Source organism: Salmo salar, chromosome 27 (assembly GCF_965601325.2).
Source record: "Salmo salar chromosome 27, fSalSal1, whole genome shotgun sequence".
Classification (NCBI taxonomy): Eukaryota; Metazoa; Chordata; class Actinopteri; order Salmoniformes; family Salmonidae; genus Salmo; species Salmo salar.
The window spans coordinates 18,677,852-18,695,050 of record NC_138317.1 but is presented as its reverse complement, the minus strand read 5'-3'; the positions used below and the strand labels follow the sequence as shown (position 1 = coordinate 18,695,050).

The following is a 17,199-nucleotide window of genomic DNA, read 5'->3' as shown; positions in this document are numbered from 1 at the left end:
TTGGTTAACTTTCTTTTAGGTTACCATAACTTTAACTGACTAAAATCCTTAAACATGCATTGAGTTATAGCTGGTGATACACAACCAAAACTAACTGAATGTAAGGACCCTGGGTTAAAATGTAGTGCTTTAGAATGGAGTTGACCTGACCATGTCCTTTTTCTAACTCACTCAAGACACTTTGTTGAACTAGAGTTGTCAATTTATTCCATGGGCCTAAGAACAGACCATTTACATGTTCAGTTTAGAAGCTACAGTACAGCCTACACTGGACAGTGAAGCTAAACTTTTAATTTGGCTCTATACTCCAGCATTTTGAATTTGAGATCCAATGTTTCATATGAGGCGACAGTATAGAATGTCACCTTTTATTTTAGGGTATTTTCATACATATCTGTTTTACCTCCCCTGTTATAGGTAAGGGTGAGAGGTTAGCATGTCTTGGAGGTATGATCTTTTTTCTTGTAACTTTCTCACTCGTCATTATTTACAATTAATTCATGATTATCCGTAATCACGGTAGCATTCACATTAATATCGCAGTGTTCAAAAACATATTCTATTCTTATTTACAAAAACAGTGACTCCAAAGTGACACAATACAATATTTACCATTCATTTCTATTGGGAACAACATATTCCAAAACACAACCAAAACAAACTGAAAATGCATCCAACAAGTTTGTAGTCACAAGCTTGATGTAGTCATTGCGTGCTAGGAATGTAGGGCTAATTACAAAACTTTTAACTATTTAATACAGTAAATGTATCCTAGCACTTATACTGGGGGGGCTGGATACATAAAGTGCTTTCATTTCTAAAAGGGGAAAATAGATAAGTATGAAAATATCCTGAAATTAAAAGTGACATTTTGTACTGTCGCATCATATGAAACATTTGATCTCACATCCAAAATGCTGGAGTATAGAGCCAAATTAAAAGTTTAAGCTTCACTGTCAAAATAAATATGTAGATGAGTGTATAATGTATACTATAAGACTGAAATGAATGGCAGTTTTTTTCCCGCTGTACACTTTTTAAGAGGTAATGGACATTTGTTTCCTTCATCCTCCTGAAACCGCTTGCCAGCGGAGGCGACAGTGGTACATGTTGCCAGGAAGGAGAACAGTCCTCAGACCTATAGTCTTTACCTGAGCCTTGACCCACCGCACTGTCAGAGCTGCATCTCCTACGAGACTCGCCTGGTCTGCGGACACTTCTACTGTGACCAGTGCAGGGGCCACGTCGTTAATCAGGCTTTCAAGGACATCGAGGGCCTCTCGAGCTACCCCTGTCCTACAGTATGTGCAACTCCATCTGTCAGTTAGGAGGCACAGTGCCTGAACCACGGATCTGCAGTAATAGCCCGCCCACTGTGTCTGTGGACTTCAACGACCCCTCCTCTGGGACTTGACGTAGGACAGGAGAAAGGCACTTCGGAGTCTGTTTTAGTGGAAAAACAGACTTAATCTGAGATTCAGTTTTTTTTGCTGATTTTCTTTAGCAGAACTGACTTTGTCATGAGGAAGTGTGCTCCAGCAAACTACATTTTCATTCATTCATAATGGAAGGCATTGGAAGCAGTGAGAGTTGTTTTTGACTGCTTTATTGCATTTTATGTATATAAATTGAAATACAAACCTACACTGAGTAAAAAAGTAACAATTTAAAACTGGTCATATAAAATACATAAGAACAGTATAAAACAAAGTTTATATAGATAACATTTTGTTATAATGGATTTATGAATCATGCACATCTTGATAAGCTAGAAGGCAGGGTAATAACAAAATGATTGCCGCCTGTGTAAAAAGGAATTACACTCAAACGTTAGTCCCACGTTATATTAAGTGTCGCTTAATAACTCAGTTGGTAGAGCATGGCGCTTGCAACGCCAGGGTTGTGGGTTCGTTTCTCACAGGGGACAAGTATGAAAAAAAAGTCGGAAAATGTATGCACTCACTACTGAAAATCACTCTGGATTAGAGTGTCTGCTAAATGACAACAACAAAAAAATATGTAATTACATTGTAATTACACAGACAGGTTCAGTGTAGGTACACATTTTATCAATCTGGATACAAATTACATGTGTAAAAATGTTGCAACAAACTGAAATTGATTGAGTTAAAACAGGTAACAGTACTCTTACAACAATGTGAACAATGTACCTGCCAATGTAAATACTACCAGGTAAGATTGGTAGTTTTAGTTATACTTTATATAAAAGTGGGAACCAAACAATAAACAACTTAATTTCCTGAAGTACAACGTTTTTTTGACAATGTATATGATTAATGGTAGCCAGACAATTGCCATAAAAACCGTGGGTAACTCACCATACATTTATTTTTTTGTCCTTTTTATTTATCTATGGAGGCGTATTGCTGCCAAAACGCCTCAATACTTTTTTTTTTTTACCTTGAGAGTAACTTGTAGTTAGGGGGAAAGTGCAATCCATATATTCCTACAAACACTTACGTTTGTGCACTGTGTAAGTTATGTTTTTGTTTTGCACACAATTCTCACATTACAGAGTTGTTAACGCCAATGCACTGGTCAATCCGCATATCAGTATCGTCTAAATTACTTTAAGTGTTTGCCAAATAATAGCGTTTAAAATGAATGATAATGCTGAACGATTAGTCATTAAGCTGCATTAAGGCCAGTTTTTCCAACACTGTTGGATATCTGACATTCTTGTGAATGATCCATTCTAACAAGCAAAGCAAGGCAAATCAGTTTGAATCGGTGAAGCGGTTCTTTCTTTGCAAATAAGGCTTGCTATCACTTAAGATACTCTACAGATATAGGATCTTAATTTGACCTGTATTTTCACAGAAAAACAATCCTGCAGCAACAAGATTTGAACATTTTGTCCATAATATTCTTGCTCAGTGGTTAGGCTATTATCTGGCCAAAAGTATGAAAAGTGCAATGCTATTAATATAACCGTGTGTTAGTTTGAATTTATGTAAATCACGAAGCTCATCTGCATTTCCTGCAGTGCAGGAAAATTCTCAGCAACAGAAGAGTGATCAAATTAAGATCCAACATCTGTATATAAGATCTGTAATGTAATAGCTATTCATACACACACACACCTATATATACAGTTGAAGTCGGAAGTTTACATACACTTAGTTTGGAGTCAATAAAACTCGTTTTTCAACCACTCCACAAATTTCTTGTTAACAAACTATAGTTTTGGTAAGTCGGTTAGGACATTTACTTTGTGCATGACATAAGTCATTTTTCCAACAATTCTTTACAGACAGACGATGTCACATATAATTAATTCACTGTATCACAATTCCAGTTGGTCAGAAGTTTACATACACTAAGTTGACTGTGCCTTTAAACAGCTTGGAAAATTCCAGAAAATTATGTCAAGGCTTTAGAAGCTTCTGATAGGCTAATTGACATTTGAGTCAATTGGGGGTGTACCTGTGGATGTATTTCAAGGCCTACCTGCAAACTCAGTGCCTCTTTGCTTGACATCATTGGAAAATCAAAAGAAATCAGCCAAGACCTCAGAAAAAAATTGGAGACCTCCACAAGTCTGCTTCATCCTTGGGAGCAATTTCCAAATGCCTGAAAGTATCACGTTCATCTGTACAAACAATAGTACGCAAGTATAAACACCATGGGACCACGCAGCCGTCATACCACTCAGGAAGGATACACGTTCTGTTTCCTAGAGATGAACGGACTTTGGTGCGGAAAGTGCAAATCAATCCCAGAACAACAGCAAAGGACCTTGTGAAGATGCTGGAGGAAACTGGTACAAAAGAATGTATATCCACAGTAAAAGCGAGTCCTATATCTGTCATGCCCTGACCATAGAGAGCCTTTTTATTCTCTATTTTGGTTAGGTCGGGGTGTGACTGGGGGGGGGTGTTTCTATCTAGGTGTTTTATTTCTATGTTGGCCTGGTATGGTTTCCAATCAGAGGCAGCTGTTTATCGTTGTCTCTGATTGGGATCATATTTAGGCAGCCATTTCCCCACTGTGTTTTGTGGGATCTTGTTTTGAGTTAGTGCATGTAGCACCTCTGATGTTACAGTTAGTTGTTTGTTTCTTTTTTTTGTAAGTTTCACTAAATAAAATATGTGGAACTCAGAGCACACTGCGCCTTGGTCCATCTCTCCACACAGCCGTGACAATATCGACATAACCTGAAAGGCCGCTCAGCAAGGAAGAAGCCACTCCTCCAAAACTGCCATTAAAAAAGCCAGACTACGGTTTGCAACTGCACATGGGGACAAAGATTGTATTTTTTGGAGAAATGTCCTCTGGTCTGATGAAACAAAAATAGAACTGTTTGGCCATAATGACCATCGTTATGTTTGGAGGAAAAAGGGGGAGGCTTGCAAGCCGAAGAACACCATCCCAACCGTGAAGCACGGGGGTAGCAGCATCATGTTGTGGAGGTGCTTTGCTGCAGGAGGGACTGGTGCACTTCACAAAATAGATGACATCATGAGGTAGGACAATTATGTGGATATAATGAAGCAACATCTCAAGACATCAGCCAGGAAGTTAAAACTTGATCGCAAATGGGTCTTCCGAATCAACAATGACCCCACGCATACTTCCAAAGTTGTGGCAAAATGGCTTAAGGACAACAAAGTCAAGGTATTGGTGTGGCCATCACAAAGCCCTGATCTCAATCCTATAGAAGATTTGTGGCCAGAACTGAAAAATTGTGTGCGAGCAAGGAGGCCTACAAACCTGACTCAGTTACACCAGCTCTGTCAGGAGGAATGGGCCAAAATTCACCCAAATTATTGTGGGAAGCTTGTGGAAGGCTACCCGAAACGTTTGACCCAAGTTAAACAATTTCAAGGCAATGCTACCAAATACTAATTGAGTGTATGTAAACTTCTGACCCACTGGGAATGTGATGAAAGAAATAAAAGCTGAAATAAATCATTCTCTCCACTATTATTCTGACATTTCACATTCTTAAAATAAAGTGGTGATCCTAACTGACCTAAGACAGGGAATTCTTACTAGGATTAAATGTCAGGAATTGTGAAAAACTGAGTTTAAATGTAGTTGGCTAAGGTGTAGGAAAACTTCAGACTTCAACTGTATGTGCTTAAACGATGTAATGTTCAAATAACTTTCAAAGTCCTTCATGCAGAAAATCTAATGAGATAGATTTAAGCGACAGACATTGGTCTATTTTGGTGTGTAAGATCTTTCTGTGACAATATCCTTGAGATGATGTCCTATACAATCATTAGCAAAGGCAGGTCCTGGGCTTTAATTCCACCCATGTGGTAGAGTTGTCTACAAGTATAGAAAGGGAATGAGAGGAATGGTAACAGTACATTATTCCATGTGAATTTCACAAACCCAACAGCATGGCAGCACAAAATGACCTCAATTACTTAAACTTTTATGTAACAGAATTCTTCAGTCGTGGTCCCGAAGACCCATAGCATGTGCAAGACTTTGTTCTAAACCAGCGCTAACATATCTGATTCAACTAATCAACTTATTGTCAAGACTTTCATTAGCTGAATCAGGTGTGTTAGCATTGGCTGGAAAAACACTAACTGTTTATAATTCAAAGCTCCTAAATGGCTGCCTTGCTAGCCTCTATCCAATCAATGGTATTGGCCACTGTTACTCATTCCATCTCTAAGGCCAGATTCCAAACTGACAACCAACTTCCTTCCATCTGCCCTTGACTCCGAACGAGCAGATCTGATCGGACTGAATAGGTAAAAGCCATATAGTGGAAGCTATGCAGAGTTACAAGAACATTTTCCACACCTATGGACACTTTTGAGAATCACGAGGGGGAAGTCAATGTGGGAAGATAGAAGTGAATGAAGTTATGGGGTTGTAATCCAGCGTATACCTAACAGGTTGAAGGCAGGGTGGCATTGTTGGCTGCACCCAGTTGGCCAACAGCCAGCATCAGGATGTCCTTCTTTTCCTTGTGGAAGCGCAGCTCCTGGCCGGCCAGCCTGGCCTCCTCAAGTTCTCGATCTGTTGCCGCTACCTCCTGGGCGATGGTGCCAGCCAAGCCTTGCTCACGGTTCACCCAATCAGCAGCCATTTGGGTACGCATGTCATCATCCAGCGCCCGATGGGAGTAGTGAGCCAGCACTTCCTGTTAGGGGAAAGCAAAATCAAAAATTTGTGAGGCCGAAATGGACCTTATTCACACCACGGCCATGATCGTTAGAAATTCAGGCTAGCTGGGTAGGAAGTGGAAGTGCTCCATTAAATCATTACATTTTTCAACAGTACTGGTTTCCTAGCAGTGCAGGTTTGATTGAGTTCCAGATAATGTTAAAAGATCCAGAAATGCCTGGACATGAAACGACCTGGAACCACAAATTTAGTGCACAATAAGCAAGCTGCATGGCCAGCAATAACATCAATTCACATGAGGAATGTGAGACATCTGGAAGCGCTAATTACGCCAGTGGCTCAGCTCCTCTCCTTAACCACTGAGATGAAAGGCATAAGACCAGACCAAAGAGAATACCTAATCAGTCAAGGGACACACAAGGCGAGAGCACTCTGTAACCCTAGAAAAACACAATACAACTGAGTCGTATCTATCCAAATCATGGAGTTGCTGGCTGCTCTTCCTCCTCTTAGACTTCAGATCTGAATGGAGTAAATTGGCAAAAGCCAGGGTTGAGGCACAAATTTGATTATTTAGGTGAATGAATACATTGGATGTTGCCTGAATTGACCCCCATACTGCAATAACGATGTCAGAAAGCTGCCATTGTTATATTAGCAAACATGAAGGGTGAGGGATTATTAATTATTATCTGTAAATAAGAATTTGTTCTTAACTGACTTGCCTAGTTAAATAAAGGTTAAATACATAAAAAGTTAAAGTTGTGTGAATATTTAAATTTTTGAGATCAGAAAGAAAAATGCAAACTTTTGTCAAACTGATCAAGGCTCATACTGTAGTTGACACCTTAAAAGTTGTTTTGTATGTACAGTAAGATGCATGAGATAATGAGGACTGCACACAAACGTTGAGGTCACCCGACTCTGCCTGGAACGGAATGCCTCCATAGGTATTTATTCAGCCCACACAATGTGGTTTAGAGAGATCCTTCAGCATGACATTCCATCCTAACTCAAGCCAGAGTGTAAATCAGACAATGTTACGCATTATCTTTAGTGAGTTTCACCCCATTCTGTATGTTGAACTGAGATACAGTGTTGGCTGTACCATTTGAGTTATGATAAAACACTATCTCTGGCAGTGTGTAAGGATAAGTGCTATGTTTTCTTCTCCAAAACTGCAGAGGGATTTAATGGAAACTGTCAGTCAAATTACTGTTTTTGCTCTCCAATAAATGTTTAGTTTGATCAGTTATTCTGTTGCTGAAACTCAGAGGAATTTAAGTTATGATTGAGTTACATTTTCCATCTTTTACACCAGGTGTGTGTCACCACAATGGCAGTTAACTTACCTTCCTCCTTTAGGCTGACTCATCATTGTTGGTTACAGGCCTACAACCGTTGTGTCGTCAGCAAACTTGATGATGGAGTTGGTTACGTACAAAGCCATGCAGTCGTAGGTGAACAGGAGTACAGCAGAGGACGGATGATATAGTCCTGGGGGGCCACTGTGTTAAGAGTCAGTGTGGAGGAGATGTTGCCAATCCTCACAGCCTGTGGCCTGCCCGTTAGGAAGTCCAGGATCTAGCTGCAGAGGATGTGTCCAGATCCAGGGCTCTGAGCTTGGTGTCAAGCTTGGAGGGAACAATAGTTTTGAATGCTGAAATGTAGTCGATTAGCAACATTCTCACATACAGTAGGTGTTCCTCTTGACCAGATGTGTTACAGCCATGTGAATAGCAATGGAAATAGATTTGTTGGAGCGATAGGCAAATTGGAGTGGGTCCAGTGTGCCTTGTGGGCCATGACCATATTTTTGAAACACTTCATGATGACCGAGGTGAGCGGTACGTGGCGATTGTCATTTGGGCATGTCACCTTGTTTTTCTTGGGCACTGGGACGGTGGTGGTCTCTTTGGGCACTGGGATGGTGGTGGTTGACTACAGCCTGGGACAGAGTCAGGTTAAAGATGTCTGAGAAGATGCCCGGCAACTGGTCAGCACACACTCTGAGGATGCGGTCAGGGACGCTATCTGGGCAGGCGGATTTGTGAGTATTCACTCAAGAGTTTTCCTCACGTCAGCCTTGGAGAGCGAAAGCACATGGTCGTCCGGAGCAGCGAGAGTCTTCCTGGATGGCTCAGTATTGTCTGCCTCGAAGTGAGCATAGAATGTGTTAAGCTCGTCTGGGATGGAGGCTTCGATGGGCACTACAGCTGGATTTTCCTTTTTTGTCTGTGATAGTCTGTAGTCCTTGCCACATGCGACATGAATTTGAGTTGTCAAACATAAATTCAAGTTTGCATCTCTACTGTCTTTTATCGTCCCTAATGGATTTGCGGAGCTCGTACCTGCTTGCCTTGTACATGTTGCGCATCACCAAGTCATCGGGGTTCATTCTGCGGACATTGAATGCTGCAGTACGGGGTGTTAGCACTTAAAGGATATCTCTGTTCATCCAGGGTTTTTGGTTGGAGTATGTCCGGATTGTTATTGTGGGTACATCCTCATCAACACATTTCTTAATGAAGCCTGTGACTGATGATGTACAGTCAGTGGCGAGTTTACTAGGCACACCACCCCGTTCACGAAAATTGTTAGCTTATACAGATAGTGAGTCACGTGGCTGTGGCTTGCTATATGAAGCAGGCAGACAGTATCTCTGAAACATCCGGCCTCCTGGGCTTTTCACGCACGACAGTGTCTAGGTTTTACCGAGACTTTTGCGACAAACAAAAACATCCAGTCAGCGGCAGTCCTGTGGGTGAAAACAGCTCGTTGATCAGAGGTCGAAGGAGAATGGCAAGAATAGTGCAAAGTAACAGGTGGGCCACAAACAGGAAAATAACGGCACATTAGAACAGCGGTGTGCAGAACGGCATCTCAGAACGCACAACTCGTCGGTCCTTGTCACAGATCGTCAATTGCAGCAGACAACCACACCATGTTCCACTCCTATCAGCTAAAAACAAAAAGAAGCAGCTCCAGTGAACACGCGATCACCAACACTGAGGAGTGGAAAAACATAGCTTGGTCCGATGAATCTCAGTTCCTGTTGCGTAAATGCGAATGGCAGAGTCAGGATTTGGCGTAAGCAGTCTATGGCCCCATCCTGCCTGGTGTCAACAGTACAGGCTGGTGGCGGTGGTGTAATGGTGTGGGGAATGTTTTCCTGGCACATGTTAGGTCTCTTAATACCAATTGAGCAACATTTCCATGCTCTGAAGAATTCAGGCTGTTTTGGAGTCAAAGGGGGTGTCTGAGATGCGTTCCGAGATGACCACCTTTGTACTGCGCCGTTATTTGCCTGTTTGTGGCCCGTCTGTTAGCTTGTACGATTCTTGCCATTCTCTTAGAACTCTCATCAATGAGCCGTTTTCGCCCACAGGACTGCCGCTGACTGGATATTTTTTGGTTAACCCTAGACACTGTCATGCGTGAAAAGCCCAAGAGGCAGGACGTTTCTGAGATACTGGAACTTTTGCGCCTGGCACCGATGACCATACCACGCTCAAAGCCTGTCTGCCTGCTTTATATAGCAAGCCACGGCCACGTGACTCACTGTCTGTAGGAGTGAACCATTTTCGTGAACGGGGTGGTGTACCTAATAAACGGGCCACAGTGTATATTTCCACACTATGAGGAATACTGTAAAAATTGTGACAATGATGATAATGCCCTTTAAGTGTAAGAGCTGTTTGAAAAGTCTGCATGACATTTCAGCCTGTTTTGGTGGGAGGGAATTGTGGCCTTCCATGGTGACATCACCATGCGGTAAATTAGTTAATAGACAAATAAGAGTGTTCCAAACCTAATTTTCAGTTTTCCCCTCCCCACTCAGACCACTCCCAGACAGTCCTAGCTAAATTCTTGATTGAGAAATTACCCTTTGCTAAGAAGCTATTTTTGCTTTAAATTAAAATGGTCAAAAAGAAACAATCACAGTAAGGTACTTAATTGTTACCCAGAAATGATTTGATATTGAGATAAAAACAACTGCATTGGACCTTTAATCAGTACTCTTATCCAAATGAGATCTTACTTGACGGGAGCATTGTCTCTCTCTCATGGCCTTCAGGCTTCCATTCCAGTGCAGCAGCTGAAAGACTGTCATCAATTCCTGAAAGAAAAACACAGTTCAGCATCGACAAGAAGCATTTTTGTGTGTGCCTGTGCTGATGGAGAGCACAATTTCAAGTTTGATTGTCATCGCAAGAAAGCAAGTTTTTAAATGTCAAAGTCACAAGATTTGTTGATGTTTTTAGGGGAAGCTAACAGGGAGAAAGGTCTATAGCTAGCATTCATTTGTTTGCATGTGTAGAACCCTAAATCATGAGCTGTGGTTTTAGCAAAGACCAATCCATGCATTAGATCAGTGGTTATGGATGACAAACAATGAAAGAGTGGAGGCCAGCAATACAGTCCAGATTTGTTTGCCAGACCCAGAATACATGGTTTCTGCTACTATTCTCTTCACGCATGATAGTCCTCACATTCATGTAGTGGGTCTAAGACTCTAGTCCTTGAAATCTACAGTTGATTCCTGATAAGTGCACTTTGGAGTCCAAACTCTGTTTATGTGAGCTGCAATTCACAAGTCCCAGTTCAATGGCTGGACATTGTTTTATTTGCTCCTGAAACTGGCATGCTCTGCTTTAGTTCATGTGGTCATGAGTTATACCATTGCATTTATCAAGTTCTACTGTATAGTTTTTTCATTCAACCTGGGAAACCAGATTAGTAGGTCATGAAGCGGAGGTGATTAAGCCAAACGACTTTGATAAACACTCAGAAATAACTTGTAGTTCTCTTTATGAACTGGAAATACAAAGATAAATGAGAATATAGTTATCTGTCTGCTTTGTGTAATTACCCATAGTTAGTGGCAGCAACATTCCTAAACTAGTCTCATATACAGTCCAACCTATTCATTTTCTTAAGTATCATTGCAATAACATCCACTGTATCATTACAAGTAATCCAACTTTGCGTTCCTCCATCCTCTTTTTACCTGAAACTCCAGCATTGACTTTCCTTTGTTGGACTCCAGCATGAAGCGAAACGCCCCGATACCTGTGCTGGGATTGTCGGCCTCTTCTCGGTTTCCCTGTAAAGACAAGTAGAGTCCAATCATCCAGTCTTTTTCTCCTTAAGAGCCCAATCAGATTAAAATCTTACCCTCATAAGGACGTGACCTTTTAATTAATAAGAGCTACAGGAAAGACTATATTAAATACCAGTGCTCACTGCTACTGTTAAAGTCAGTCATTTTATCTGAAAAACACATTCAATGACACTCACATTAAAGGAGGCCAGCGCCTCACATACACTCTTCTCAATGAAGTCATCTGTGATGCGGCGGGAAGGATGCTCGTTGAAAACCGAGTTCATCAGAGCGATTTTGGCAGCACTACGTCTTGCCTCAGCCTTGGTTGGACAAAACTGCCGAAAGTAAAGCATATTTAGTACTTTTCTGAATGGTCCCCCAAAAAATGTAGGTAGCCTATGGCACAAAACGTTATGACCCTGTGAGACATGGATACATGCGATATCTTATCTGGAAGATGGTTAGGTCAAATTATTGTATGGATCTTCTGGAAGTCATTTAGAAGTGCATTTTAATAGTGAAATTTTTTGTTGTTGAAAGATTATGCATTTGAAATGTATGTTAATCTTTTCTTATTTATATTTCATAATTACGTTTAAGTAATATCGATGCTTCCACTTCTTTGCTATTATCTCAAAGAAAGAAAGAATGAGAGTTAGGAAAGATAGGGGCAAGGGAGACTCTGTGCAAATGGGATGAGGGGGAGAATGTGGGGAGGGGTTTCACAGCTCCTACTAAGCTCAATGTTTGGCTCTAATAACAACCAGATGAGCCACCCACTACATGAGTTTCCCATCCCAGTATGCATTGCAGCCAGGCAATTCGAAGAAATTGCAAAACATGTCATTCTCCCATGGAATATTCTGTTAGGCACAATGCTCAATTTGTCTAATATTTACTGTATGACTTAGAATTTAAAATAACATTTGAAAAAAATAAGAATGTACATTAAAGGAGTCTTTACTATTTCAATAATACTGGTGGATTATTTAGCAAAGATAGGAATATGGCTTGTACTGTATGTAATTATGTATACAAGTTCATAGATAGATAATGAACTTGTCAACAGCCAAATGTGGTTTCCTACATCATGAATTCAGTTAAACTTGAATTTCCTTATAAGATTTTTTTTTAATGCTAAGCCTGAAGACAAGTAGGGTCCTACACCAGGGATCATCAACTAGACTCAGCCGTGGGCCGATTTCTTCTTGAGCGGATGGTTGGGTGGCCGAAACATAATTACAAATCATTTGTAGACTGCAAATTGACTGCAAGAAGCCTAAACAGATATAAGGTTTGACTAAAACATAACCATTTCAAACCTTGTTAACATTTGCATATGTGTGGGAATACTTGGGAACAGATTTCTTAAATTAAAATAACTTGGAGTTGATTTCCTGGTGTTTTTACAGTCTTTTATGTCCACCAATGAAAATCAGTTGGGAAAAAAACTGTCCTACACCTTGCTAACATGTTTTTGATGGACCCAACTGCCTAGAGTTATTGACGTGGCAGTGTGTTTTACCTCAGCAAAGGTTCAGATCCAGGGATTATTATTTGAGATTTGCCAATGGTTAGCTATTGAATTTAATCTTGGTTTGTAATCTCATGTAATCCTGATGGAAGACAGCAAACTGCTTTAATCTGGGATTCACAGTATACATACTATACCATTCACCAAGAGCAGCCTGAAGCTGGAGACTTATCACTCTCCATTTCTTTATTCTTCAGCTAACAGTTCTCTTTTTTTCTGTATACTGCAATCCAGCTATTAGCTGTGAGTGTGTTCAAGCCCCCCAAGCAATAATAATAAAAACTTGATATATACAGTACCAGTCAAAAGTATGGATGCACCTACTCATTCAATGTTTTTTCTTTATTTTTTACTATTTTCCACATTGTAGAATAGTAGTGAAGACATCATCACTATCAACTGTTCTGCTCAAGTTATAAACTATGTAAAACATGCAACGATGCCATTTAACTTGATTAGTTACTAAGGCCAGATTTATCAAGAGTGTGAGCCGTAAGTCCAGGCAACATCCGGGTCATGTTCATAAGGCACCAAACGGAAGAAAACGGACTGAAACGTGGAGGGACTACATGGACTTCTCTAATAAGAAACGCACATTTTCGTGATTCAGAGGAATCACATACAAAAAAATGTATGCACTCACTGTACAGTAAGTCCCTTTGGATAAAAGTGTCTGCTGTAAGTGTCATATACTTCCAGCAGAATATGGGTGCACAGTTAAAAGTTTGCAAACAAAGACACTACATAAACATTGTTTTCAATTGGACAACGTTTTGCTACAGTGTGCCCCAATAAACATGGCCCAGGCCAAATTTTTCTCTTGCTCTCACTTGACATTTCTCATGATAGTCCAGAAGAGGCTCCCAGTGATTGACATTTGATCCGAAAATCTGGGGCAATGTACTAAAGGAGATGAGGTCAGATTGGCAGAATTGATTTGGGTGGGAGCTTTTGTGCATGAATAGAGTTGTATGGTCGGATAAATCACTAATGTCATGGCCATATAAGGAAGTTAGGCTAATTCATGCAGCTACACCAATGCAATGTCAAACCATTATATTGTACTGTTGTGGTAAAAATAAAGACAATTTTCAAGCACTTTCTCTAACTCAGTGATACTATACAGGGGGCCTTCCACCTGAGGTGCAAACCAACGTTTTAGTGCCAACAACTATATTGAGAACACCTACAGCCACAGGTTAGCTCACCTGGAAACTCCCAAAGCAGCTTCCCCCTGGAAGACTGACGTAGCAAACATAGGGTGGGTTGTTTGATGGGACCATCTCGTACACCACCAGCGCCCCATTCCTGAGGTCTGCCCCTCTTGACTGCTTCATCTGCCAGAACTCTTGCAAGGCTTCCACCACATTCACTGGAGGAGACATCAAATGACACAACTTAACGTTCACTGGAGGAGACATAAAATGATAGTTTAACGTTCCTCTGCATGGTGTCTTAAAGGCTGACTCAGCGATATGACAGATGCAGAAAGTAAACGGCATAGTGGGTTAATTTCCGCAACAACTAAGACCGTTGAAGTGCGAGGCTCAACTTCTCCGCTTTTTTGGTCCTGTGGCTACCACGCTGTAACAGCGTGAAGTGAACCCATGCACATGCGTATACTGTGTGCGACTGTGAGAGCGAAGTCTTGCATCTCACTCATCTCAATATCTCAAGTTCTAATTGCTGAGTTGACCTTTAAATATGGTCTGGTGTTCTCATTTGGTATGCAGGTTTGGATTTAAGAAAGGATAAAAGTGGCACAGTGGGTTATTACATACAAGTGAGCATTAACACTACTTTCGTACATATATGGATATAGCCAAAAACATCCTGTTTATTTTACAAGTAAACAACAAGGAACAACCCACTGACAGACACTGAACTGAATGAAGCTGTCCAAATTGTGTTGACTTTCAACACAGTTATAATAGTCCACACAAACTAAAAATGAATGAAGAGTATGTAACATCATAATACTTCTGTAAATGAAAATTGAACAGGTCTATCTACTCACATTTAATTGATTGGGTTTTTGGATGATAGTATGACATATTGGCTAGGCCTAGTCTAAAGCATTGTGGGTGACTTGAAGTGTCAAATGTCGGATGGAGTGCCCAAATGCTATGTAAATTGAGCACACAACTGTATCCTGTAGTCATTAGGCTAGACATGACAAAAACATAGGCTATAATAAACTCGGTATGTTCATGTAGCCTACTGTTATAAACTGAATGCGTCACCAAAACTGACCAATCTGCATGTTGCACATGCATTACTAGGCTATTTTAATCCCATTTCTTATCTTAATCACAGTTACAGTGGGTTACATTTTAACCACGACCAGGGAAAGTCGGAGGACATACATTCTGCGACTAATTTTTTCCAGGTTACCTCTGCCATAGCCCTGCGTATGCTTCGCAAAACTCCGAACAACAGCCTCCACCGCCTCCTTCAAGACCGCCGGGTTCCCTGGATTACATAGACCGAATCCAGCCATCCCTGTTCCGAGCCCCGCACTCCCAATAGTGCCGTGAAGACTGTGCAGTTGAAGCGGCGGAGGCGGCCCAGAGGAAGCACATAAAGAGGCCGGGGGAGGCAGTAGAGGTGCGGTTGGCATTGTAACCCCGGGCCGGAGAGAAGACCGTAGGGTCACAGTCGATCCAGCTCCAAATCCTATCCCTGGTTGAAGTCGCTGAGGGCGGATAGATTCCATTGTTGAAGCGTAAACGTCAACAGTATGGGGTAATAGAGAAATTTCGTGATGAAAATACTGGCCTCCCCGCTGATATTGTAATAGAAAATGAAAACAACGAAACAAAAAAGAGAGTGATAAATAAAATCACTGTTTTCCTCACGGAGAAAAATGGATCCTGCCAATCCCTTTAGTCTTTGCGAGGATTAGGCTGCTTGGCTGTCAATCTTGGAGTAGGGGCGGAGAAATCAGAGACGTGAAAATGGGGAGCTGTGAATGGGCCATTTACTGTAACCAAAACTGTAAAGGAATTCTGTGGCTAATGAGATTTAAATTGTTATACATTGGAAAAATAGTAGCTACAGAAATAATTATTCAGAACGTTTAAAAAAAGTTTTTGGTAAATGACCGTGACAGCATGGTGGTAGATACCTTTAAATCATACTATTCTTTAACCATAAAAGCAACACACACTATCTATCCATCCATCCATCCACCCCCCAACCACCCACACACCCACCCATCCATCAATCTCGATCCATCCATCCATCCATCCATCTTCCTAACTAGTCATCTTCACTATCTAGATCAACTGGGCATCTAAATATAACACAGTCCAGATCAAGCTGTGGGACTATTTTTTATTGAGCGGATGGTTGGGGGCAATGTTCCCTCTAATTTGTTTTGGCACTGACTGAATTTCAGGTCTGCTGATCGCAAACTTAAACGTTGTGAAAACTTCCAGCACGCGTTTACTGTGAACACTGAGGCTGTACTCACTTTAAGTTACAGTTTTACCTGTGGCCAAGTAGTGCTCTTATAGGAAGCAATCACTCCCCTACTGCTGACTACAAATTATCTATAACTGGGCTAATAATTCACTAACTAGCAAAGGATAAGAGCAAAATGTGCACACATGGCTACATGCAGCTCCCACTTTGATTACCAAACAAGTGCATCTACTCATGACCGCTCATGCTGTATACACAGTCCAGTTCATAGTAAATGGCACAGATCCATATATGGCAATGGTCTATTTGCATATAGGCCTACTGCAGCTCTGATTGTTCATGCCACACCTGTCTGTGTAGAGTATGGGCTGAGTCATGGGTATTATTGCAATAGAATCCTACGCCAATGCATTCTGCCTACAACAAAATATCTTGCGTACTTAATTTTGTTTCGGTATGTTGCATTAAAAGTGGCTAATATTGCGTAGATTAGATCACAATTGCCACAGAAAAAAGGAAAACATGGTTGATAATGTTAACAGGGAAAACTCTAGAACAGTGGTCCCCAACCTTTTCTGAGTCAAGATCACTTTCTGAGTCAAAATGCAAGCCGAGATCTACCTCTCAGATTTTTATTTTTTACATCATTTCAAAAACCTCATAAGTAGTCCCCCCTTTTTTTCAATTTTCGCCTAAAATGACATACCCAAATCTAACTGCCTGTAGTTCAGGACCTAAAGCAAGGATATGCATATTCTTGGTACCATTTGAAAGGAAAGACTTTGAAGTTTGTGGAATTGTGAAAGGAATGTAGGAGAATATAACACAATAGATCTGGTAAAAGATAATACACATTTTTTTTGTACCATCATCTTTGAAATGCAAGAGAAAGGCCGTAATGTCTTATTCCATCCCAGGTGCGATTTAGATTTTGGCCACTAGATGGTAGCAGTGTATGCACAAAGTTTTAGACTGATCCAATGAACCATTGCATTTATGTTCAAAACTTTCTATCAAG

The 17,199-nt window shown here is 40.9% G+C and overlaps 1 protein-coding gene across 1 annotated transcript; it reads right to left on the bottom strand.

The window, feature by feature from the left end:
* Window positions 1-1,590: 1,590 nt before the first annotated feature.
* On the bottom strand, window positions 1,591-15,664 carry LOC106588578 (LIX1-like protein). The gene is made up of 6 exons (XM_014177721.3): window positions 15,150-15,664; window positions 13,964-14,127; window positions 11,416-11,556; window positions 11,126-11,221; window positions 10,157-10,234; window positions 1,591-6,130 (listed from the first exon to the last, which is right to left on the bottom strand). Exons 1-6 carry the CDS (start codon window positions 15,469-15,471, stop codon window positions 5,876-5,878), a joined length of 1,056 nt encoding a protein of 351 aa, XP_014033196.1. The 5' UTR covers window positions 15,472-15,664; the 3' UTR covers window positions 1,591-5,875.
* Between the last annotated feature and the right edge of the window lie 1,535 nt (window positions 15,665-17,199).